At 42.3% G+C, this 27,273-nt stretch overlaps 1 protein-coding gene across 4 annotated transcripts in view; it reads right to left on the reverse strand.

Annotated features, from left to right (window-relative positions):
- Nucleotides 1–27,273, reverse strand: part of dennd2b (DENN domain containing 2B) — a 61,153-nt gene that overhangs the window by 12,434 nt on the left and 21,446 nt on the right. For 2 of the 4 annotated variants that reach the window (XM_080765026.1, XM_080765025.1), the window contains 12 exons: nucleotides 19,875–21,167; nucleotides 18,341–18,486; nucleotides 13,042–13,172; nucleotides 12,396–12,611; nucleotides 11,673–11,769; nucleotides 11,349–11,393; nucleotides 10,094–10,278; nucleotides 7,807–7,916; nucleotides 7,100–7,169; nucleotides 4,038–4,115; nucleotides 2,260–2,400; nucleotides 1,850–1,998 (listed from right to left, as the gene is read on the reverse strand). In XM_080765026.1, the coding sequence (XP_080621152.1) occupies nucleotides 1,850–1,998; nucleotides 2,260–2,400; nucleotides 4,038–4,115; nucleotides 7,100–7,169; nucleotides 7,807–7,916; nucleotides 10,094–10,278; nucleotides 11,349–11,393; nucleotides 11,673–11,769; nucleotides 12,396–12,611; nucleotides 13,042–13,172; nucleotides 18,341–18,486; nucleotides 19,875–21,167 (2,661 nt within the window). The remainder of the gene's footprint in view (nucleotides 1–1,849; nucleotides 1,999–2,259; nucleotides 2,401–4,037; nucleotides 4,116–7,099; nucleotides 7,170–7,806; nucleotides 7,917–10,093; nucleotides 10,279–11,348; nucleotides 11,394–11,672; nucleotides 11,770–12,395; nucleotides 12,612–13,041; nucleotides 13,173–18,340; nucleotides 18,487–19,874; nucleotides 21,168–27,273) is intronic. The other 2 variants (XM_080765028.1, XM_080765027.1) reach the window with 1 other exon arrangement.

Consider the following 27,273-nt stretch of genomic DNA (forward strand, 5'->3'; position numbering starts at 1 on the left):
ATGAGACACTGCTCAACACTCTATGGGTTGCCATGTCTTAGCCATGTTATCACCTTAGACCTATTCTCACCAGGAACAGAGAAGAGGCAGTTGTAAACAAGGAGTTAACGTGGTGCCAATAAGTCAAATGGTGACAGTCCAACCACAGATCACAGAGGGCAGAGCCGCACACACAGGAAGTGCATTCCTTCCCCTCACAGTCACTGCCCCCAGTGATGTTTGTTTAAACTGTCCTCCGATATGTGGAGAGATTAGCGCTCCGCTCAAATCTTCTCTCCCTCCACCCTGGCTTCCAGTACTCCAAAAAGTACCTCTCTCCATCCATAGGGTGTTCTGTAGATCTACTGTACAAGAACACTTGGAGATTCTCCTCAGTCCTTAGCATCCATTTCCTGGCAGTGACATCCCAACAGATTTATGATCCCATCAGGAACTGGCTGGTGGGCTCGCTACCTGACTGACTACCTGCCTGTCTGCCTGCCTGTCTGCCTGTCTGTCTGTCTGTCTGTCTGTCTGACTGACTGACTGACTGACTGCCAGATGATGTGAGACTGATACTGTACTGTAGAACGTGTTTTGCAATAGCTTTGCTAAAGTGCAACTTTTTATATACTTTATTTGCACTATTTTGTACCAATATCAAGCTTCAGTATTGCAGCCATTTAATTTAGTTAACGTATTTTCCAATCAACCGCAATATATGATGGCAGGTCGAGGAAAATATACAACACTTTGTAGAAGGCCGCAACCAGCCCCAGCTGTCTCCTGGGCCAGAGCCCCAACAGCAGCTAGATGCTAACCAGACTCTGCTGCAGAACCTGAGGCATGATGGATGAAATACGCTCTGATATCATCAGCCTATTTGCTTCCATCATCATCTCAGAGGATGTCGAAAGCGAGATGACAAGTCTTTTGATGTCCTGAGCCCTGAGACAGCAGCATCATTATGCTGGGTGTGATCCTAAATGGCTCTACCAATTCATATAACAGCTCCCCACATGCTAAATCTGTTGAGCGCCATTCAACAAAACCACAGTGTAAGGCTGCCATTTGGTCTGTGTGTGTGTGTGTGTGTGTGTGTGTGTGTGTGTGTGTGTGTGTGTGTGTGTGTGTGTGTGTGTGTGTGTGTGTGTGTGTGTGTGTGTGTGTGTGTGTGTGTGTGCTCACGACGGTGTCTGGTGACTGGCAGGCAACTCCAGGCACTAATTAAATTCCACCACCGTCAATTATGGTGAGCCTAAGCGCACGGGCTGAGTGGTGGCGGAGATACCACGCTGTAACTCGTCCATTTTTACACTTTCAGAGTTAAATTAGCACTCAGGACTTTTGAAGATGTTAGCTACAGAGATAGAAATATTACTCAGTAAATTACAGTAAATCCTCAGTGTGAATGTATCCATTTCTAACTCAGAGAGTCACTCTTGCTGTCTACTCATTTGAAAAGTAACTACAGCTGATTCTTTCCTTTGCCTCTTTATTCCAGTCTCAGACAATGAGTAATGATTAACCACTAAACCCTGTGTCGTACTGGTGGCACCACGGGATCATTGACAATTCCACCCCACCAAAGAGGTCATCTCCAATCCATTCAATTGTTGTGCTGAATATTTAGAGATCTTTAACAACCAGTCCTATTAAGAATCCAATCTATATTTGGTTGACCTCACAGCTCTATACTAGTGACTTTTCTGTTTTCGCTCTACATTAAATACCTTCGCTGAAAATAGCCTACAAGCTCACAATGCGGTGCAATCAGTTATCTAATGCGGGTTAATCAGTTTACTTCCCCGCAATACTGATGCCGTGGCTTTAAGTGGTTAACTGATGTGGGACTGTTTTAAAGACTCACCTGAGTTTGTCAGCCACAAAGATGACCCTGCGCTCCAGTAATAGGGAGGCGAAAACTCGTACCACCTGCCGCACGCTCAGGCAACTGAACAGACTGTCAAAGTCCACATGTTCCAGTCTGGAATCCATGGGTCGCCTCAGCTCTATGACCTGGTCAGAGAAGGGGCATTCAAAACAAATGAAATGACTTCACATGGGCAGTGGTGGACAAAGTACTCACCCCCAGTATTTGTGTCAACGTATAGCTTTATAGATATATAACTAATACTGTATAGAAACTTTACCAAGTGCATTTTAATATCAATGAATTGCTTGTATTGATATTTATAAATGAAAAGAAAAAAAGGCAAAACAAGCTTAACAAATATTCAAAAACAGTGAAAATAGCAGATCTAGCTTCTAGTTGTTCACCTCATTTCCTGCTCCAGGCAGGAAGGTCTTCACTTTGATGACCTTCCCTGGTGCAGGGAAGGGCGATTCCATTAGACTGCGCATGAACGGGTAGACCAGGGCAGCGGAGACGCCTCTCCTCCTCTCCACCTCATCCAAGATCTGAGCAACACAAGGACCCAAAACGTAGACCAGCTTCTTTCATGTGACGAATGTTTTAACAGTGAACTAGACCAGACTATCACAGGAGAATTTCTACTGAATTTGTTTAATGGTTCTCAAACATTTTTCATGGCACGGACCCCCAAATCGATATTTTGCCAGAATTTCCCAAAAATTCTTCAATATATAACAAAAGAAAGCTGTAGATTTTCAGAACTATACCATAGTGTGAAATAATATATGAAGTGGTTAAACTGTTCTTTTCCTTTTGCTGGGGACCCCTGATACCCTTTCAAGCACTCCTGGGTTCTTTCTTTCTTTCAAATGAATGAACCAGCAAAGGAAAACTGTACATAGCTTTAAATCCTTGTCCTATGTCTATCCTTGCTCTAAAGTGAATGGAAATGTAATATGTTTTCATGCATTCGAGCACTGGAAATTGTCTGAAACACTGTGTACTTTTTGTATTTTGGAAATGTCTTTCCATGTGTGTGTGTGTGTGTGTGTGTGTGTGTGTGTGTGTGTGTGTGTGTGTGTGTGTGTGTGTGTGTGTGTGTGTGTGTGTGTGTGTGTGTGTGTGTGTGTGTGTGTGTGTGCGTGCGTGCATGTAAAATCTCAGCCAAATCTGCCTGTTTTGGTCCAAGCAGCTTCCAGTCTGCAAAGCTGATTGGAGAATCACTCACTTTCAAGGTCATATGATATCACCTCACTCTCCTGCACTCTTATGCAGACACACCACTCATGCACACGCTCACGCAGACGCACACACTTCCCTGTGAAATTGAACACTGCCGTGCTCTTACATTTACTAAGGAGAACATTTTTCTTTGCAGTTACAGAGCTTAGTGGTCCACCAAATGGAGGCTGTTGAAGTGTACTGTACAAGGACTATCTAGTCCTTTGTGTTGAAGGTCCTCACATAACAGATATGGTCCAAAACTGTGCAAACTCCTGTAGCATTTCTTTCATCAATAAAATGTTGAAAGAGAAGGCCATTGATATAATCAGTCCTTAGATGTTTAATTAGGGAGCAGTTAACATTTTTTCCTTATCTCTGTCAAATAACACCATAATATTTCACTGTCTGAAACAACGTTTTATTGCACACTGTCCTTGAAACAAACTATTTAAATCCACTGTCATGTCACATAGCATACAGCAACATCTCTGTTTCAACAGTCTGGACTTGCTCACTTTGAGTAAACGTTCTATAGGGAAAATAGATTAATGAATAATTAGATAAGGCCAGAGAAGTCAAACACAGTGACTGTTCTGTTTAGTGTTACCACAACTGAGGCAGAAGTGCCGTGAGGCGATTTACTCAGAGAAATCAGGCTTTGGTTTACTGGTGAACAGACAAAATGCTGGCAGGCCTTCAACAGAAAGTCTAACTGAGAGTCATCAATGCCTTCAAGGCTTCAACTGAGACACAGGTTTGCTCATCTCATCTCAAGTAGTCACGCAACTATGATGTATTTTCAGAGGTGTGTGCAAAGGCTGTGTGAAGGGTGTGTGTGTGTGTGTGTGTGTGTGTGTGTGTGTGTGTGTGTGTGTGTGTGTGTGTGTGTGTGTGTGTGTGTGTGTGTGTGTGTGCGTGTGCGTGCGTTCTAGGGACAAATGGACAAAGCGGAACTCACCTTAGAGAACAAGTCAAAACAGCCTAGTCGACTAATGACACAGTACACCTCTGGAAGGCGAGGTCCTTTCCCACTTGGCTGGAAGAGTGTAACAGAACATCATTAGACACTGAAAACCAGTGGCTCATCAGTCATAAACATACAGTATAGTACTGTAACACTGAGTGTACAAATGTAAACAAAAAGCTTTGGTTATATTTGTACACTCTCAGAGTTACGAATGGATAAACCGACACTGATGATTTCACAGTGTACATATGGAAAACCATAGTCCAGAGTAGTTCATTGAGACACTTCAGCTCAGATTGACCATTAAACCATTTATTGCAAAGCTATTGCATGTTAGTATGTCTGGCTCTGCTCATGTGATATCAGATAATCTGCGTACCGAGACACAGGGCTGATATCACATTTGATATCTCCGATTATCTGTCCACCAAGACACAGCTCTGATATCAACGACCCCCCAGAACAGAGCCAAAGATACAAAAATCCATGAACAACAATACACAGTGATAAAACAACAATACATGATTCAATACAATGAATCTACGCAATTGCAAACAATACAATAATATCCCATAACCCCTGGACTAAGAACTACAGGGAGGAGGCCGGGGAGGTGGGGGAACTTTTCACGCAGACGCCGCACGAGCTGCTTTGACAGCTCAGCATGAAGAATGAGTAGTGAGCTGAGGCTGTTTAAGAAGGCCGCCTGAATTGCAAAGTGGTAATGAGGGTGTGGATGAGATAGCTCGTAGGGAATTAGTGAGAAGGTAGATGACGTGGAGAGGCAGCTGATTTAAAGAAGCAGAATGAATTTGACTCATAATCTGAGGACCAAGGTGGAGCTGTTTGAAAAACGTTGGGAAAAATGGCATTTATACAAAAATGTATACATTTTTTGTTTAGCTTTTTGTCCTTTTTCGTACTGGTTTGTCTTAGTTTTATTTTTATTTTTATGTATCTATGTTTCGATAAAAACAAAGAAGCAGAATGAATTACTAGGGGGAATGAATGAGGGGAACACATATATACACATATATAATAACCTTCTGCCTTCTGTGCGTCAATGAACTATGGCTTATACGCTTGATTTCTGTGACAAATCGTGCTTCAAGTGAAACAAAAAGATGGCATGCAGGAGCACAACAATAAATGTTTATAAGATGTGGCGGCAATTGCATTTATTTAAACAAATCAAAAGCATACTAAAAATAATAAAATACAGATAAATCATATAACTACTGTGACCTTTAAATGCTGGTTACCATTCTGAGCTGAAAATGTTTCGTGTGATCATGAGCTTCCTACAGGTGTTTAGCTAATTATCATCTCTAACAATTTCCACTTTCTAGCGCGCTCGTGCGCACACACGCACACACACACACACACACACACACACACACACACACACACACACACACACACACACACACACACACACACACACACACACACACAAAATGCACGATCACACACAAAATGCACGATCACACAGTTTTGCACATGCACAGTTTTGCACACACACAAACACTCTAAAATGCCAATCCATTTGTCCATATTAGGTATGCAATTTTCTCTTCTACTTTGCTCCAAATGGATGATTAAATCAAGTATTCAGATCTTGATTCAAGTCTTCAGGAATGCTTGGTGATTGCCAGCCACTGGACAGGCACCAGGAAAGGAGCAAAAAGTTGCTGAAGGAAAGGAAGCTCACCATTCACTCAAGTCTCATCACATAACCAAGCATATCAGGGGTCTTCAACATTTTCCAGGCTAAAGACCCCTTCGCTGAGAGAGAGAGATGAAGCAGGGACCCCCCCCACTACATATTGTAATTAATTGTGTCACAGATAAACTTTTTCATAGATTTCATAGATATTTCATAGATATCTACTTTTGGTGAAATTCATAGATTTCATAGATTCATAGATCAAGTGCTCTGTAGCACTTGACGTAGCAGACCTTGCAGGCTTATGCAAAGGTTAAAATGTAATTTAGATAGCAGCCTAATGCATTGTTTGTGAGCTTGTAGATTGGCTATTTTCGCTGAATGCTCCCCCCAGAATAGGGATGCTAGGGTTGAAGTGGTTAACGTTCCTATCACACAGAGATTTGGCACCCCCCCCCCTGTAGTTAGTCTGAGGACCCCCCAGGGGTCCCGGACCCCCTGCTGAAGAAGTAGATGAAGAGCTACTTCTTTCAGCAAGTACTCTGCTCAACAAAAAAGAGTCAAGAATAACCCGCACAACAGTGCAATTTAGAAATGCTCCTTACATGGCCTGCGCAGCGGATGCAAACATCTGTGAATAACGATCATATAGAACATACAAATACAGCGTTAAAACACACGCACACGCCAAACCTCTGAGAACATACACAATGCAGTAGTGTAAACATCCTTCTGCATTCCAATGGCAAACAGAACTCACCACCACATACACACAAATTCACATACAACCATGCTTTCTGACCACAAGCCAAATATGGGGCCCGGCATAAAACTTCAAAGGGCGCCCAAGCGTCACTGTGGGGGAGACACTCTGCAATGACAAAGTAAAGACTTTTCATGGTTTTCTCTACTTGTCTTTCCTTTCCTGAGAAACTCTCATTAAATGCGAGCGAGTCCATTTTAACTGTGGTTCATCCAGTTGGCTGTGAGAGACGAGACAGGCTCAGCTTTATCACATCTAGCTATTAACCACTTAAGCCCTATATACTTACGTCGTACCCGATAGCCGATCTAAAATCTCACGACACGACACGTTGTGAGCTTGCAGATCAGTTTTGCATCATCATGTTTTTAAATTAAAAGTTTTGCCTGTAACCACATCCCCAAAATTGGGATGGCAGGTTGAAAGTGGTTAAAATCCTATTTTGTACACTTCACTTGTCTACTTCCATTCTGGGGTTGTTAATGCAACAATGTCAGCAGTCCATCCCACAGGGAAAACCCACATCACGTGTTCAAACAGAGAGCCTGTCATAACAAACAGGTCTCAGCGGGGTGCCAACAGGGAGCTGTGAACCCATGAACAAGTGAATGAATAGAGGCTCACCAGCAGGCGCCTGCAGTAACCAAACCTCCTGCTGCCGTCCTCTCCTGTCAGCATGAACGAGAAGGTCTCGCTGCAGTGAAGAGCACAAGCATACACATGAGGATCAGCCCAAATACACATGTAGTACATACGTACGCACACAGTACACACGCACACGCACACACGCGCACACGCGCACGCACGCACGCACGCACGCACACACACACACACACACACACACACACACACACACACACACACACACACACACACACACACACACACACACACACACACACACACACACACACACACACACACACACACACACACACACACACACACACACACACACACACATGCCCTCAAAATACAAAAGCCTACATACCGGTACACCCATAAACACACAGAAAGAGATTTAAAAGGCAGGGACTCTTTTGCTTTGAAAACCAGTATATATGTGACAAAAGACAGCCTTTATTCCGGTCTTAACAATTTTAGTAGAGAAAGAGTCACAGAAAGGTCTCTGCGGTACAGATTTACACAGTAAGATTTAATCCTGGTCCCGGATACGGGCATCACAGGTGGGAAGTGCTCACAAGATTAGATAACAGATCCTATTGTTATAGCAACTCCTCACATTACATATTTTGGGACAGTGAATATATTGTAACAACAGTCTATTAATTAATTAATGATGACGTGGACACAATGTACACGATGTATACCTGTTGTACTCAGATACAGGGCTCCAGTCCTTTGCATCCGGGAAACAGAACTGAGGGATGGCTTTGAGTCGCTGCTCTGCCTCCCTCATCTGCTTTGTGGGCCTTTCTAGCTGTGAGAGGAGAGGAGAGGAGAGGAGAGGAGAGGAGAGGAGAGGAGAGGAGAGGAGAGGAGAGGAGAGGAGAGGAGAGGAGAGGAGAGGAGAGGAGAGGAGAGGAGAGGAGAGGAGAGGAGAGGAGAGGAGAGAGGAGAGGAGAGGAGAGAGGAGAGGAGTGGAGTGGAGTTTCAGTCAGGGCATTTTCATTCAAATGACATTCTTTTAAAATGACCACAGCCAGATTTCTCCCATACAGAGTTATCCCACTCCACCCCTTCGAGGCCTCAACAATGCTAACCCTGCCCCCCTTTCTTCCTTCAACAAGGCCCTGGCGTCACTGACGTTACACTTTTACCCTGGCTGAGACATACCTCCATCTCCGGAGGAGCACGACTGCTGAGCCAAATCTAAAAGAACTTCTTGAAATATTGTGTTGAATAACTACAAACACTTGCCTGCCATAGAAACGGATCCCTCATTATACTAGTTGTACTCAAAAGGCTCCCAAGGGTCCTCTGAGCTCGATACTGTATAATAAATGGTAGAGGCCCCTTTTTTCTACCCTTACACTCCCCCTCCGCAGCAAACCCTGAATATCTGCTGTTGATAAAGGCAGCCCCAATGGCCACAAGAAAGACGTATTGTAAAAAGAACATATTTCACCTCACAAATAAGCATGGTTCTGAATGAAAAAGTGATATGATACGTAGCTTGCGGAGTTAGTTCAGTCAGATATACTCGAGGGTTTTCATGCTGTGCTCAAGGGCGCATACATATACTCAAGGGGTTAATATGCTGCATCACTATGTGGGTGTATTCAGTGTGTGCAAGACCCACATGTCATTCGCTGATGTGGCAGTCAGCTGACCAATTGGGCGGGGTATTTAAGCTCACTAGACTGTTTTCTTCTCCGTTTGTGTCCGAGCATAGGCATGGTAACGCCCCGCCTGCCTGTGATTGGTCTACTGACACTGCCCGTCTTGACTGTCCTCCAAGACGTAGTGAGATTGAGAAATAAATAATACAACAAGAGAATGACAGCTTGGCATGCTCGACAGAATACAGCCCTGTAACTTGTACGTTTTATTTTTGTAGAAGAGGCAAACTTATTGTTTATGCCGTTTGCTTTTATTGAATATGATTTGATTTGGGTAAATAAACTGTTAGTGTTGATTATCGTGTATTAATGTAATTATAGTAAACTAATACTATTACACTAACATTTTAGAACACACCCAAATCATATTATGGTGTGCATGTTCAATCAAATATTCCTTCAAAGAAAACGTCATAAACAATATTAGTTTGCCTCTTCTACAAAAAGAAAACGTACAAGTTAGCGTTCTCTTGTATCATACCATACTACTTGTATCATTTCCCACCACAGAGCTCGGAGGACAGTAGGCCAATCACATGCAGGCGGGGCGTTACCATGCCTATGCTCGGACACAAACGGAATTCACGCGTTTTCTTCTTCCTGCCTTCCTTCTGCATTATGGTTCCTGGTTGTTATGTGATGTTTGCTCCCACCACCACCACCGGTGGGCTCTGTTATTTCTGTTCCCCATGGGGGGTTGTTATTGTATTTGTGTATCTATCTCCCCAGCTGCTCTTAATGTTTAATGATGGTGTTTAATTGTGCCGAGCAGGGAGAAAAATGTATAGCAGAGCCAAACGCCAAGATAAAATATTATATGCACACTATTCTCATTCTATAATAAATATTGGTTAAATCTATCCGTGAGTTATCTGACTGAAATGTAATTAAAAGTTAAAATATGGGCATGAGACAATGGTCTCCATATGTGATAGTTATTTTTCTTCAGCCTACACAGCATTTCTATATCCATTGTAACATCTTGAATGTTAATCACTTGAACCCCAGTATCCATATTCTGGGGGGAACATTAGCTAAAATAGCCAATCAACAAGCTCAGTTGTGATGTGTTGTGAGCCTGAGGATCAGCAATTTCTAGTGAAGAGCCAACTCGGGTCCAGTTTACCAAGTCTAGAGGGTAGATAATGTAACACTGGGAGGGGGGTCCATTTGGTAAGTACCGGTACCTATACTTTAAACAAAGTCTCACAGGGGACAGCAGTATAGGAACCCCCTTATATAATTTAGTTCTTTCTGTAAAACAATATTATTGAATGAAAGAAATGGCTGGATCCCGTTAGTATTGTGCCTTTACCTTGGGAAATTGATAGGTGACTTCTGGGGAGTAGGAGTTTTTGCTGGGTTTCTTCTTTAAGGCGACCACCACAAAGTACTCGAAGAGCTCCCTCTCTTGCCACTCAATGAGCTGCAGCTCCAGTGTTCGGTAGCTAGGGGCCCGTCGCAGAATAGACTGTAGCTTCTGCAACCTCTGGGTGTGGGCTGACACACACACACACACACACACACACACACACACACACACACACACACACACACACACACACACACACACACACACACACCAGTATTAATGCAAGACAGACACTGTCCACAAAACAGCGGTGGACTATTTTCTTTACTTAAGTAAAATTAGTAGCAATACCACACTGTAGAAAGACATTGTACATACATTTGTTACGAGTAAAAGTCATATATTCAAAATGTTACTTGAGTAAAAGTACAAAGTTACTTTCCACAGCTGCCAGAAACTATTCACACTAAAACCTAATGCACAAACAGGAAACACATATCCAAACCCAAATTTAAAGTGCAACTAAGGTTAGGAAATAAATGTAAAAATGTGTTTGTTTCTGAAAAATAAAGAAATATGCTGTTTACGTCAATACACACCATATAATTTACTTTTAATGACTACGCCGATTGATGTGTTTCAAAGAGAGAAAAACAACTAGCAAATGTCACCAGTATACATATATCCACTAGACTAGATGAATGCTAGACAGATGTTTGTGTAGTCTACTGCTAATCCATCCATATTGCAATCCTTTCAGTTATAATCTGTGGTGAGCAGTGACAAAAGTACATTGACTTGGGTACTGTAGTTAAGTGATCTGTACTTTACTTGAGTAGTTGTATTTTTTGGATACTCACAAATACTGTAATTTTGACTCCACTACATTTCGAAAAACTTGAATACTTTAAGTATTTCTAAAAACATGTACTTTTGAATACTATTTTTAAAGGCAAGTACTCCAGTACTTTAATGCAAGTGAACAACTTTCGCTTGTAGTTGAGTAATATTTGACCAGGTGTATATCTATAACTAACTGAGGTTAAGTACTTTGTCCACCACTGTTTACAATCCTGCTGTCTCTTTGGTCAAACGGGGTCACTTACCGGTACTTATCAAAACCAAAAGAGGCTTGAGTAGCTGTTGCAAGAGTGGTGAGAAAAAAAATACTATGCACGAGGAAAGACAGAGAGCTATTAGCCCAATACACATCACCACTGCAGGAAATGGGGTTCAAACGCATGCTGCCACCTCTCACCTTTGAACCTGTCATCTGAATCACTCTCACTCTCGCTGTTGTCATCTGGGGATGGGCAGAACAAAAAAATCATTGGGTGAAAGGGCAATATGGCATACGTTTGTTTATGTCAGGAAAAGGACACTGCCATAGCTCCATGTGGGTGGCAGCTGAGACACAAATATTTACTAGCAAAAGCGTAATTTATAATCTTTCGTATGACAGTGTTGGTAGCTTAAAATAGCCCATTTAGAAGCTCACAATGTGTCGCAATGCGACACGCTGTGAGCTTGTATATCGGCTATTTTCGACAAGCGAAGATGAGGCCGAATAGTCCTTCTTTACCTCTGAGAGATGTCGTCTCAAGATTGGACATGGACAACTTCTTCAGCCGCTTCTTCCCTCGTTTAGTGCAGTAGATGGCATTGATTCTCTGGACCATCTGTAAACATTAAGAGGAAACTGTGTTTTGGTTATCTCAAGTGATTTCGCAGTAATGAGGGGATGAGTCGGAGAATTTTAGAAAGAGACTTTCCTTTCCTTTGACTGACTGTTTTTCCTATGTTGGATTACTACCTTTCGTGTGGATTGTTCGGCTATCAGACCTGCTTTTCCTTTGTGGATCTACCATGTGGTACCTGTGAGTTTATGCCTTATATGTAATAAGGTGATCACATATTATGTGATCACCTTATTACATACGTGGACCTGGCGTTGTGAAGCTACATTTTGCACATTATGTCTAACCATGTACATACTTTACATGTTGTTGCGAACGCAGTGAGCACTTACTATGAGACCTAGCAGATCATGTCTGTCTGTCTGTGTGTCTGTGTGTCCCCCCTTTGTGCTTGTGTAGAGTATTGTGTTCCAGAATGGTTGACATGTGAAAAGAATAAGACCCACCCCGGCCCCCCCAGATGGAGTGCTGTGATTGTTCTACCTTTTCTGTTTTGTATGTTTAACATCTTCTCCTAGTATAATCATAGTACCTGATGTTCATGTTTTAGGGGCGAAAAAATCACGGCACCCCATCTTTAATACAGGAACAACCAGCATTTACAGTACCTTTGGAATCCTCCAGTGCCGATGGGAGGCCAAGGTGTCACTGGTGCTACAAAGGCGGTCATCCAGCAGGCCACAAGAAGAGGGGGAGACACCCAACTGGGGTAGCAGCAGCATGTTGTCATGGCTGTGGCGCTTGGAAAGCTGCAATGACCGATGGCTCTTCCTGTCACTGGGACCGGAAAGGCATAAGGACTGGCTACTGGGTTTGGATGGCAGCTAGTGATGGGAAAAGATACAAATAATGGAAAGTGTCTGAGTGTGGAATAGCCTGGTTTTGTATGTGAATCACAAAAGTAGTATAAGAACAACAAAGCACTATTTATCCCAATCCCATTTTAAAGGTAGTTTTCCTACTGGAGAACTTGAAAAGGGCTCTCCTTTTTCAAATAGAAAGTTGATTCCTCTTTCCTACAGTGAGATAGTGTGTCTGCACTGAAGCAAAAGAAGCCAAGTTTCCAGACTAACCTTTCTCTGGACTCCCCCCAAGTATAAACACATCAAACAGCTTCCTGCAGTGCACCAAATGAGAAATCTTGCTGTGCAACAAGACTTTTATAAGATTCAGAAACACACCCCAATTTCAGAGGTTAATTTGACCACAAGAAAACACAGCAGAGTTCAGTTCAGTCCCTACAGCTGGTATTACCTGAGGAGGGGAACTCAGCTTCCTGTCCATGGAGGTCCAGGACCTGTTGCTTTCTGGTAACAGACAAGACTTCCGACCCAGACCCAAACTCCTGCGCTTCAGGTCAACATCCTCATATGGGTTCTCCTTCTCTGTGGGGGAGCAAATAAGCATTCAATTAACATTGCATGCCAGCTATGAAACTGTAACCTTCACAAACACAAGCTGTTTTATCCCCTTTTTTTCGTCCAGAAAACAGGGGGTGGCTGCAGGGCAACAGAGGCCAATTAGGGGTCAGTAAGGGGTGTTGGGGGCATGAGAGATGCTCCCTGCGGTTAAGTAGGGCAAGCCAAAGGTCACTCTCAGCTGGCTGAAGTGAGCTGCCTCTTTTCAAAACAGTTACTGTTGGCTACGGGCCCTGCAGCCCCCTTTAGGCCTTCTGGCTGGGCTCATGCTAAAACTCCTGGACACTGGGCTGCTGGTGAGTCACCGTCCAAGCATGCAAACTGTCTGCTCTGAGAGATGGACGAGACAGCAGAAAAGGGTCATCTGTTCGTCTCTGGTTCTCAACCAGGAAATCAAATGATGGATTTTTGAGTGGTGCAGCCACTCCATTGCCCAGTAATGTGTGTCACTGGCTGGCTGTGGCTGGGTCACACACACGCACGCACGCACGCACGCACGCACGCACGCACGCTTTTGTTTGGAAGGCAGTGAGAAGTGTGTTAAGAAAATGAGGGGAAATGCACATTTTTCTACTGTATATTCCAGATATTATGAGTAGAATAATTAGTCTGATAAACATTTGCTTTTTATATTGGGAAGATATTTGCTTTTTGTACCATTGGGATCACTAAAGACACCAACTTGGCAGATTTCTATCTTCTTTTATTTTTTCTTCCCACAAATGATTTGAAAATGTGTGAAGTTTTGTTTGTTCCCAAAAATATATAAAGATGTAGGCCTATTTTGAATGCATACAAATGTTGAATTAAAAACAAATCATTAAAATGTCAAGTAGGCCTAGTGGCCTACTACTCATTAAGAGTTCTTAAAGTGCTTGAAATGTCAACAATAAACATGCTTGCCTAGAATGAAAGACAGATGCAAAGATGTGGAATCAGATGCCTTTTAGAGTTCGCTGCAGGATATCCTAATCTTTGAGAGAAAGAGAAAAAATAATTTGCTGATTTTGGTCTTCTTGTTCTCAAAAATAAGCTTTGGCTTTGAAAAATCCATATCAGCAACCTTTACTCCAGTTGCACGATAGGTCTCATTCTTGCCTCACAACAAGAAGATGTAACATGTGAACTACAACATTTGACAACGTTGTGTGGATTTTCCCACTGTGTTGAAGATGTATTTTCAGTCAATAACTGATAACAGAGATGAGAAGTGCAGGAATGTTACAGACCAGTGCACAACTCATACTGATGTCACTTGGAAGAGCGCCAACTTCAATACCAAAAAGGCTTGTGTAACACCATAGTCCATGTCCATTCAGACAGACTGAGAATAGCTTCTTGGCAAGGTCCAAAAAGGTTGTGAGAAAGTAAAGGAACCACACTGGAGAATAAAAACAGAGCCAGATGGCGTTGAGACTGAAGCAGAGGGGAACTTTTTAAAAGAAAGAAAAGTATTATCTGTCAAAGGAAACCAAGAAACCAAGAAACTACATGCTAGCTAGTGCCTTATATCCTCCTGAACATTTTAGGGGAAAACCCAGTGAACTTGAGAAATACGAACAATGACAGTCTGTGTTAAAAGACACCGTAAAGCACAGGTAGCGGTTTGTTGTTCAAAGAACTGTTAGGTTAATTTTACAACCTGTTTGAGGTTTAAAGACACACACACACACACACACAAACGCAAATGCACACACAAACGCACACGCATGCGTGCTAACAAGGATCTTTAGAACATTGTGTTGTGTCACATGAAATGAGATTCCTGGGTGATTGTCTGTGTCATTAAAGTTAGAGAGCAGAAATAGTTTGTGACCCCTTGGTGATTCCATTTAACTAAAGCAATTCTGTAATGAAAGCCTGCTGCGAAAATGATACGTCTCTGCGGCTGCTTGATGTACTAGAGGGTACTAATCAACTCCTCTGATTACAAACATCCAAATCTCGCACACACACATTAGTTGGAGGGAGGGGACACACCTCAGCAACACAGTGATTGTACCTCTCCGAGTCCGTTTACACAATAGATGCTCTGGGCAGAGCGAGACAGAGGACAAACTATACTATTCCCTATAAAAATGACCTTGGACAAAACATCCCCCCTCAATGGACTAGCTACAGTGGCACCGCTCACCCATTCATGTGGTAAACAAGAATGTGCAATGGACGAAAAAATGAGCTCCAGTTCTGTATAAACATTTGGCGGCACCACAAACCATAGAGTGCATCCACCCTGAAGACGGTCTGCTCGTGACCACATGGGAGAAATTATGCCGGGGGATGCACAGTATTTTTGGAGTTTAAATTCTTTAGCACTAGGAATAACAAAAACATGGGACCATATTTTCAACTATTTTCAACTATCTGCGCTTGGAAGAAAATTCACATTTTTGACGGGCGATAGATGTCCAGCTTTTGTTGTGTGTGTAAAAACAAACATTAAATGCCATTGACAATGAATGGACAATTTTGAGTGTTTGTGTAAACAAACATTGCGAAACACAAACATTGAAGACGAAGGTGAGGACGCAAATTCTGATTGGCCAGAATGAAATGATGTTTGATGATGTACAATGATAAGAGCGCCCCTCACTTCGCACAGGTGTGATTTTTTAATTAGAAACAGGAGCTGATTACTAGATCATGTGATCATGTGGTCTGCTGTTGTATTTCCCCTATAGGGAAAATATGGAAGCTGACCCATTAGACAAGGCGAGAGCATTCTAGAGTGCCACCACGCACTGAGCTGTCACGGCAAGTGACCTCACTACTGAAGAAACTCTAAGTTCATTGCTGAGAAGGCACTGAAGTTTCTAGGCTCATGAACCAAAACAGTGAAAAGCGCAATGACCATGTTGGCTGTATTTTTGCCAGCTCCCTCCATGTGCTCTTGGGAAATCCCAGCAGGACTGCCTACCATTTTGTGTGCCAGGGCAGTTTCTAATAGACAGTAATGTCTAATCTATGCATTAAATCAAAGAGTTTTATAAATAAGGCTGTGGATGTAAGATAAACTAAATATGCCTGGGTGATCATCATCTATATTTATTCTCTCTCAACAGCTCTGTCTGGCAACAATGCTAGTTATGGTCACTTACAGACCCCTAGCATTACAATCTATCATTGCAAAAACATTTTTGAGCAAAGGTAACAGAATATTATCGTTGTCATGGAAAACATTTTTCTCTATGTTGAAAAACAGAGTACAAACACTGAGACGATCTTTTCATAAAGAATGATGTACAGTATGTACCTGGAAATAATCAGCCATCACAAACATTCTTGACTGAATTGTGGATACCTCACTCAAGGTGGTTTTTAGGGAACAATAGAGGCTATGTTAGAGCGACATCAAAGACAACCAGGTCCCCTGCATATGAATTCCTGCTCTGGCTGAGTTGACTGTCGGAATACAAAGCCAGGTCAGAAATAAAGTCTGTATCATATGAATTCCATTGATTGATTGGCAGTATTTGCAAAGACAAGAAGACATGGGCTGCTCATTGCTGCATGTGCCTACATTCTGATATATATATAAAATATAAATACTTTTCAATGCTGACTTTTTACTGTATCTCACGTCCAAGCCTCATTAGCAAAGACAGGATTTATGATGGTCAGGCCAGACTATTCTCATACTGACACACATTTCTACCATGTGAAATATGCACTGGGAGAACTGGCACTTTCACTGGGCAGCAGGCCTCGGGTCATTTCCTAGCGGAAAGGAATTTGGCTCTTGAGCATATCCAGCCCTTCAAACAAGCACTTTCGCTGTAAAATCCTGAGTGTACATTTAACACACAGAGTTTACGAATGCGACCACATGGATCCGTAAGTGTCCATTTAGTTTCATTCGTACATTCTCAGATCTAAATGAATACTCAGGAATTTACTGTGTTGTCTCTTTGTGCACTGAAATCTGTGCAACTCACGGTTATACACACCATGTCCCTTAAGCAATTGAAATGTGAGAAGCTGCTGCTAGAGAGAACACATCTAAAAGAAAATATAGAGTATAAAGTATTCCAACATTGTCAGTTCATTGTCACATTGTTCAATGTTGTTCCATACTAAATTAATTGGGTGTAAAATTAGGACATCTATTATTAAGATAAAAGTAAAGTCACTAGGTTAATATACTGTAAGGGTGTTTACAGTGCCTTTGTACACGGTCTCTGGCTGCAGTTGAAGTATTACAAATTTAAGAAAGAATATAAATGAAGCCCTCAGGCCTAGTGTGGCTAGAGGATTCAATTACATGACACACAGAGAAACACATCTCTATACCTCACACTGCTATACAAGAGATAAGGAGAGGAATCACTGCCATGGACTCATGCTGCCCATTTGTGTGCCCTTATCATTAAAACACAGCTAAATAATTTTCAAACACCCTTTAAACTATATAAGGTTACTGTTATAATGAGCATAACATAGATTTACAGTGCAACCAAAACCTGAGTCACCTCTGAGTGACCCTCATTGTTGTAGTGGAATAAAGTAACATTTACGTTCACGTACATTTACTCAATTACACTTTTACTTTACTCTTTTACTTTACTCTATATGCTTCTACTTTGTAGATTCAGATTATGAATACAAAACATACATTAACCCTATTTTATTCTTTGTCTATAAAGAAAATAGGCGATCGCGATGCAACAAGATGTGAGCTTAGTTATAAGTGTAGCCTTAGGAACAAACAGGGACCATGCGGGCCATAGGTCAGGTGTCTATCTCCTGTTTCTGTAGCATAAGTACACCCCCTAGACATGATACTAGTTTGTCACAGGGACTTACCCACAATCCAACCATTAATGCTTAGTGCCAAGCAGGAAGGCACTGGGTACCATTTTTACAGTCTTTGGTAAGCCAGGGATTGAACCATGACCTCCCATTCTCAGGTTGGACACTCTATGGCCATGGGTTAGATCAGCTATTTTTGAAAGATTTTGACCATTTTGAAATCTTTTGAAAAAATGTTTTAATTTTGGTACTTTAAGTGAATTTGATACCAATACTCAAGTAAAATGTTGAAAACCTGCGCAACAAAGTATACAGGGTTTAAGTGGTTATAGGCCAGATTGTGGTCGTGCCTACTGGATCCAAGAGTGCTGTGATGCTGTGCTTACCTACTATGTCCTCATAGGCATTCTCCTCTAAAGTGCTTTTGCCACTGGGCCGACTGTGGGTCTCTGCGCTTCCAGTGCCATTCTCTGAAGGTGAGGATGGGTGGGAGGAAGGTAGGCTTGCAGCATCCTCTGACTCACATGACTCCCTGGAAAGGAATGGCAATTAATGTCAAAGGACAAAAAAGACACATTCGAATTTCACAGAGGAAGTCAGTTACCGGTAAAGACAGAAAGGTTAAGAGTAAGACAGACAACGAAATAGAAAGAGGCATGGTGTTGAGATAATAGATTAGTGAAAACACGGCAGGGAGATCTGGAAAACGATTGTTTAATCACGGCATTTACAACTGTTAAAAAAGCAGTCAGCAATATGCACTCTATTCCGTGCACAACCTATAGCATATAATATCTCAACGCTGCAGTTGTACAGCTTATACAGTATTAGTGCAGAAATGTCCGCCCTGTTGTCGCTCCAATGATGGCTTGTGGTTTTAAAGGATGGTCAAAACTTCCTCGGCCACAGGAATGTTAAACACAGCCTAAGTCAGCCTTAGTCAGGGATGTTAAAGGATTTCCTCTTAATCGCACAACAGGAAGGCGTATTAAGGCGCTGTCCACGCTCATTGGACTGAAGGCATCATATCTGAGGACTGACTGGAGGAACATACAGAATGAGGACTCCTAGCTACACCTACATATATATGTTTTAGTCTTTGCGGAAATTCCTATTGTGCCGGCATGTTGTTTAAACCTGCTGTTTAATTTTAACCGTGTCTTTTTTTAGCACCCCTCTCCCTCAAGAGGCCATGGCTTTGTATTGTATTAGTAGTATTTGTTCTTAATGACTTGCCTGTTTACATGAAAGTTAAAAAGCAGTGCACTATAGTAACAAAGAATAAGGAATTAAATTAGCTTCCCTAGTATGTTTATATTGTTGTCATTAGTCCATTTTAAGTACACAATAACATCTTCATTGTCAGTGGTCTTTTATTCACATGTTAAGAGTGTACAAATGTAACCAAATGGACCCATTAAAGGTTATAATACCACTGAGGATTTTACTTTACCGTACTTTTACTACTGGAAAAGAATACGTTATCTAGTTTAATCTTGATTGGCTATTTTAACCCTTAAAACTACAAAGCTTTAATATTCAAATATAGCGTTAAAAGGAACAGGAATCAATAGTAGGCTAGCTATCACCAATCAATCTCAATGTAAAATATTAATAACAATATTACCATTCATAGAAAGAACAAAGAACTCATACATATATACAGTAGCCTACATGCTCACAGGGAGCATAATGTTCTGTGCACTGGCTGAGACACTATACTGTTTATTATTATTTATTACAAATGCAGATGTTTTTATTGTTTGAGAATGTAGGACCAGGGGAACAGAGGTAGACAACCATACTGGGACTGATTTGAGACAGACAATGCTAAAGCATTCAAACCGTGAAATACTGTATGATTCATTTTTCATGAATAACCAAAGACATACTGTAAGTACACTGATTCTCTTGTCTCACCTCTTGGGGGAGCATCCCTTGGCCTTCTGCATCTGTGTTACGCTGGGCGCAGGCGTTGAAGGCAAGGGTGGGGGGGACTCAGAAGGCCTGCTAGGAGGTAGTCCATTGGCTGACAACGTGCTCTTCTGGCTTCGGTTGGCATCATACTCAAAAGTGCGTTTAGGTTTCGGCAGGGGGTTGACTGGTGCACCCCCAGTGGTCTGAGGGCCGGCTGGCTCAGGACTCTCAGACCTTACTGAGTTCACACTGAACCTCTGTCTGAGTTTAGAGAGCTTATCGCATACCATTAGAGTGTCCGGTTCCGTGGTCACAGAGCAAATACTACTGCGCTTACTAGTGCATGTACTGTCTAAGTCCTCTGGCCCGCCTATCGTGAAGGACTTTTGTCTTGTCTTGTCTGGAGCATAGCAGTTGTTCAGATACTGTGGAGGGGCCAGGCTGGGGCTCTCCTTCAGGGCCTGCTCTATCTTCTGTATCCTGTTGAGGACTGCCGATGTCTCCTTCCGAGCAGACAGGGAACGCAGGAATGTTCCTGAGGCCTCTGTCTTGCCAAGCCTCTTCTGGAAGCGGCCCAGAACCTCTTTGTCTGCAACAGCCTTCTCTTCCTCTGTCTCTGTGTAGGAGCACTCCGAGAAGGCTGTGCTCATTCTCCGCACCCCCTTGAAGTCAAACGTCTTCTCGCTGCTGGGAGAAGAAAGAAGGCTAGGGCAGCCCTCGCTGCCCCCCGCACGTTCTGCTCCTGGTCTTTTATCCAGACACAAGCTCATCCTAGGCAGAGCCACCCTCTTGCACTCCCATTCTGAGATCTTCTTACGGATAGTAGTGGAAGCAACACCTGTCACCGGGTGGCTGAGAGACAGGGTCCGCTTGTGGCCTTGGTTATAGGACGGCCCCAGTGAGAATGTGCTCCAGCTCAGGGGTCCGCCTTTAAGTCCATCTCCCCCTGGGAGTTCCCCTAGTGTCTGGGTCTGCTCCTGTTCCTGTGCACTCTGGCTTTCCTGACCCACCTGGCCTGCAGCTGGGGGCTTGTATATAGAGAGCCTGTTGTCCTGCAGGCACCCGATGCTCTTAGACTTGGTGAGTCGGTTATGGGAGTCAAAGTCGGCAGAAAGCGAGGAACCACCGCGTAGGCTAGCAGTCTTGCTACTCCAGCCGGCACGCCCCAGGAGCCTGCCGTCAGTTTTCACGTACTTGCTCTGCTTGGCGGAGCTCTCACCGTCGTCAAGGACAGTCTGCTGGCACCGCGCCTGGTTTGCAGAGACGATGGGTGGTGGGGATGTACTAGACTGGCACCTGAAACAACAGAGGTGTGTGTCTAAAAGGGTGCCAGATCTCATTCAAGCATTTCATTTCTTAGATCATACATGTTTAAATTGTATAGCAAACTTTAAAACAATAACAACAACAACAAAAAACTTTAAATATTAACTTGAGAAAGTTATAATTGCTGTATGTAGAATTAGAGTCTTAAATACATGAGAAACGTCATTAGTCACCTCAGGTGAGTTGCAGCATTGGATGAGCATTTTTATCAAATCTACAAGCTCAAAATGTATTAAAAAAACATTCTTGAGGAAATAGAAGAAGAAAACTTACAGTATGTATGACCATAAACCTTTAAATACTTCTGACGTACTGTAATAAAAAGTATGAACTTTCCGCACTCATACAATAACTAATGGAAAGTACTGTGTATTTTGACATAACTTTGGCAGCATGAGATCCAAATTAAAGCCAAATCAAATACAGATCTAGAATGAAAAAGGCCTCTATAGATTTTTCCACGTAATTAAAATGATTTAGGGAGAATTAAAGTGGACCCCACACACAAAGAATTATCATACCACAAACCAAGACATGACATACGACAGCCTTACCTCTAAAAAGCCTTTCTGCTCTTCTCCTAATGCTCTTTTTTGTGTTACGAACCCAAAGGCTAACTGATGTGCAGGCAGGCCGATAGTCCCATGGCCAATGCTGACTACATCATTGTTCACCACCACTAGACACACACTCTTACGTAGTTTGCTACAGAGGTTCCCAGAGAGAGAACACAGCTTTCCTCATAATCCTTGCAGGTCCCTGACACCTAAAACACTCATCGACTTTCAGGAACTCTGTCACAACTTGGCAACAAGCTGATTCTTGCGAAAGTGAGGCGTTGGGAGATCTGATGTCACAGCCTTGGTTAAAATAACAAGCATTGATCTGGAAGGATGAAGCTGAGGGCTGTGGACTATGATCCAGGCAGGGATGCAGGTTGGGACAGATCTTTCCTCACACCTCTCCACCCTGCCCTTCTTGCTTCTCACATGCTCTAGGGTGGGGATATTGTTAAAAACACCTGGGAACCTGTAGGCACTACCCAGGAGTTTCTGTGTATGTCACTTCCCATAAATCCAACCCCTATGGGTAACAGGTCATAATGGACTTTGATCAGTAGCCCAATATTTACTTTTCAGTTACTACTGATAATTACATATTTGAGTATGACGATTATTCAGATTACGATCATAGCTTAGTTTAGTCAGTAGTGTGGATTTAAAGAACAACTTTGTTTTCATGGAATCATTTTATATTGGGGATGGTTAATATAACTGATATGTGATTAATTAATTAATTAAAATTAAAAATGACAAACATTGGAAATCCTCATTCTACTACTCTGCCACCACAATGTGGAATTAATGTTAATCACTTGTTAAAATAAGGCCTGAAAAACATATATCAGAAAGCTACAAGAGGAGTTACATATGAATTCCCATTGAAATGAGGGGGCATACATTGCTGCTGTCCTCCCTCTTTCTCATCTGTAAATATAGCTATTCTTATTTGTTGATGACATTTGTTATTCATGTGTTAATTGCGACTGTAGGTCGCAGTTTACTATGAAAACATGCATCTCGTGTCCGTCACACACTCCATATATGGCCATTACAGATCTGAACTCATCAAACCCTGTACACTCACTCAAGACCCTCAGGGCGTCTTACTGGTATTCTATGCTCTGAATTGAATATAGGAGGGCCACAATGGTCCCCAGGATTTGTTTTTTGTGTTATAGCCTAAATGTTTTATTGTACCCAATGTACTATAATTTCAGTTGAGATGTGAAACAAATAGGTCAAATAAAATGTTATATACAAAAAAATATTTTAATTCAAATATTCAGGTCCATTTATTATCTAGCTGCTCTCTTCCCTTGCCTCTTTAGCCACCGCTGAGTAAGTGTAAACACCTACCATTGTCTCAATCAGGCCCAATCAGGGACCTTGCAGGATATTTTTTTACAGTCAACTACAAGTCAAAGTGAAGTCATTCATTCAGAGAGAATAATACCTTGGCCACTTGGGAGAGTCTACCCAAATAAAATACTGGAGCACTCGACTGATCTGCAGGAGTCAAACAGTCATTCATTGCCTTCTCTATAATCACTGAAATGACTCAGACTCAGACTTAATTTGAGTGCTGATTCATCTGCATCGAATTGGACGACTTATTATGTTATTGCGACTACAGGTCACATTTACTATGTAATCGTGGCGTGCATTTCCCGTCAGGCAGTTAGTCAGTTGTTTGGTTGGTGAACCCCCTCATGACATCACGTGACATCATCAGGGATGGAGATCCATTCATCCTTCCTCTTCGATGTCTCCCTTTTGACTGATACCTGTCCATTTAAAATCTACACGGGCCTGCCCCAAAGTTATTAGTGCAGCCACGCCCGGCAGCCGGTGAAAACTAGAGTTCTCAACAGGCCAGAAAATGAAGGCCCAGCCCTACCTGGGCCCTCATCAAACCCTGTACATTCAAGACACTGCCCCCGCTGCCACCCTTAGATCTCCATATATGGAGCTGACCTGTTCTGACATTCCATATGTTGATCTGACCTCATCAAACCCTGTGTACAGTGTACACTCAAGACATGCTCCATATATGGCCAGTACAGAATTCATTCCATATGTTGATCTGATGCGCATTATCAGAGTACATAAAAGAGGATCCAATTCATTGCCAAACCATAATAAATATATTGCTCATTTTATAAAATTAAGGTTTCATGACATTTTAGGTTTTATGACCTCAATTACACCCAAACAACTTGAACTTTGAACATTCCTCTTACATCACACTCCACAGGAAAATCAGAGCACAGAAAACCCCAGACCACAGAAAATCTACTGAATGTTCAGGTTTTTTGGGTGCAATTGAGCTCAGAAAACCTTTAAATAAAAATATATTCTATCCATTCATGAGTTGTCCTGACTGAACTGTGGTGTTGTTATGACAACTGGATTTCCCTCGTGGGATGAATCTATCAATCTATCTATCGAGTGCCAAGACTCATATTAACAACAAAATGTCTCAGTATTATAGACCATCAGCCTTCTGATTATTATAACCATATTAACACACTGCTATGCGGACACCCGTTTTGTCATAGAAAAAGAACAGTGTGTACCATGCACAATAAAGTCTGTTGGATGCTTGGACACTGCTGGAGAAAAGCTCCTTTATGAAAGTATGAAATGCTAAAATATGTAGCCGTAAACCTGACCTCAGTAGCATAAGAATGATAATCCATCATGTTTTGTGTATGACAGCATCCATGCAATTTAGTATAACCCAAAATAACAAATGTAACCAAATAGACCCATAATGGTTGGATACATTTGTACATTTTCAAAGTTAGGATTTAACAGTATCTGATTCTGTTTGTCTGGAGCATTTTTAAGTCCAGTTTTGGCAGTGGACAGACAGCTTCAGCTGGGTCGACCACACATATACAGAGCTTCAGTGCCAGTGACAACTTGGCTGCTGGCTCCTCCCACTAAGGCTTCCAAGGCCACAAACCACTTCCTGTTTGCTGACCAGGATGGAGAGAGCCGGTCACGCACTATTACTTTTCATCACTGATTGACGACATCTGCAAGTCTATCATCCCTTACTGAGCATCCACACACACACACACACACACGCACGCACACACACACACACGCACACACACACACACACACACACACACACACACACACAAGGTTTTGTTATGTGCTCTGCTGCTGAAACACTGCATGCATTTCTTTTGGGAATTTTGTATTAGCATTAACATAAGTACGTAAGTACAGTAGTTAAGTGCAATAGTTAACTAAGCGATTTAACCAATATTCTTTCTGCAACAGGGGTTTCAATGTTTTTCAGCCCAAGGACCCCTTAGCTGAGAGAGAGATGAAGCAGGGACCCCCACTACATAATTGGATACACGTTTGACAGCACTATCAGTGTTGGATTCAGGTATTTTCAGACATGGAACCTCTCAAACCGTCAATACTTAGTAAACCTGATCTTTCACTCTGTAATAGGGATGCTATTGTCCAAGTGATTAATGTTTAAAAATATATCCTATCACACAAAGACCCCTGTTCCGCAACACTGTTTTACAATTAAGTATTAGTATAGGTATAATACGTATAATAGTTAATAATTAATTGGCAAATCATGGACATTGATTTGTGTGGATTTGTTATGTAAAAAAGGGTTATTATGATGTCACTCAAGTGGTGTATTTCGATTGGGCCTTTTGGCTCAAAGGCTTTCAGCTTTCAAGAAGAAACCAAAAATACACAGGGAAGACACATTGGAATATTATAACCACACCTGGGTGTGAATTAGAGTAATGTTAACTCCATAGACACATACTGTATGTCTACAATACTGTATGTGACCTGCTTTACAATTAGTCAACGAAAACATGATGACTTGAATGATGTGCACTTTTGTGAAAAGGAGATGCTTTATATATTGTCCTCCTACAGACAATATTCAAATGACAAATCAAGTGTCACCGAGTGTGAGATAGATAGTAATTGTGAAGGTGCGCTGTAGACTGTAGAGCCAAGTTTACCATAATTATCCATGTTGGAGTTGCTTTCTATAATTCAATGGTGAGCGCTGTTTACTAAGTGAGCAGGTTGTTACCATTTAAACCATTCTTTACTACCCTGTTAACATATTGTAAGCATCACAACTATATTACGCATCCATTCCAAATCAGATGACAAATGATCTACAAATTATGAAATCCATCAAATACAGAATCTTGTTTTCCTATATATCAATCACTCATCAATGAAATGATTTGAGTAAGGTCACTGATGATAATAACGTTATTAAGGTTTGTTTGTTTTTTCTCTTCTAGCAGAAGGACTTTGCCTCTCAATATGTTAACAAAAACATGCTTCAGCTCATTATTAACAGTTTTTCGGATTCGTCAATGGGGCCATATTCCAGAATATCAAATCCTCTTTACAGGATCAGGGAAAGTCCTATCACAGAATTGTTGAAGAATCAGCAGCTGTACTTTCCCATGAATGGAGGAAAAAAAAGAAATGGGAAAACAGCTGTGAATTGCTCCCCCTCGGAAAGAAATTCTTCAACATTGGCATATTTCTCAAATGTCTCACTTCACTTCTCTTCTCCAGGTGTAGCGGCACACAAGGCCGCTACACCTGGAGGCACAATCAGGTCCTCAAGAGCCTGGCCGCAGCACTTGAGATCAAGAGGAGTGCAACAAACTCCTTACCCCCAAGAACAAGCAATCCCATCAAAACGACAATATTCATCCGGGAGGGACAAAAAAAGCCCAAGCATCCTCCGACAAAGCCAGAAACTGGACACCTAGCCATGGCCCGGGACTGGAAGATGCTTGTCGATATTGGCCAGCAACTCATTTTTCCACCTGAGATTGCTTCCACCAACCTTAGGCCAGACATGGTACTCTGGTCCCCTTCACGCAAGTCTGTGTACATAATAGAGCTCACAGTCCCATGGGAGAACTCTGTTGAGGAGGCCTATGACCGCAAGAAACTGCGATACACAGAGCTGGCAGCAGACGCAATTCAGCGTGGCTGGAATGCAAAAGTATGTCCAGTCGAAGTGGGATGCAGAGGATTTGTGGCTTCTTCCACCATCAGGCTACTGAAGGAACTTGGCATCCATGGACAGGCTCTGCGGCAGACAATCAGAACACTTTCTCAAGCAGCTGAAAGAGGCAGCCAGTGGATCTGGATTAAAAGGAAAGACCCTTGCTGGGCTATAAGAACATGACCCCCCCCCCCCACACACACACACACACATCTGAGAACTCCAGTCAAACCCCTCAAACATGAGGGCATATGAGGTATGCGGTCAGCTGTATGGCTGGCTCAGGGAAGAGGACGCCCCTGCCTTGCATAGTCTCGTGGGAGGCAAATCTCAATGATTGGGCATGGGACACAAGCTAAGGCTTGATCACCCTTTAGCTGGCCACCTTTGATGAGGGTGTATAGTGTTGGAAGGCCGAAACACCCACTGATTCAAAGGCACACTACTGAGGATGTGTCCCAAAATTTACATCATACCC

Source organism: Protomyctophum bolini (genome assembly GCF_963924005.1).
Source record: "Protomyctophum bolini genome assembly, chromosome: 1".
NCBI classification, from domain to species: Eukaryota; Metazoa; Chordata; class Actinopteri; order Myctophiformes; family Myctophidae; genus Protomyctophum; species Protomyctophum bolini.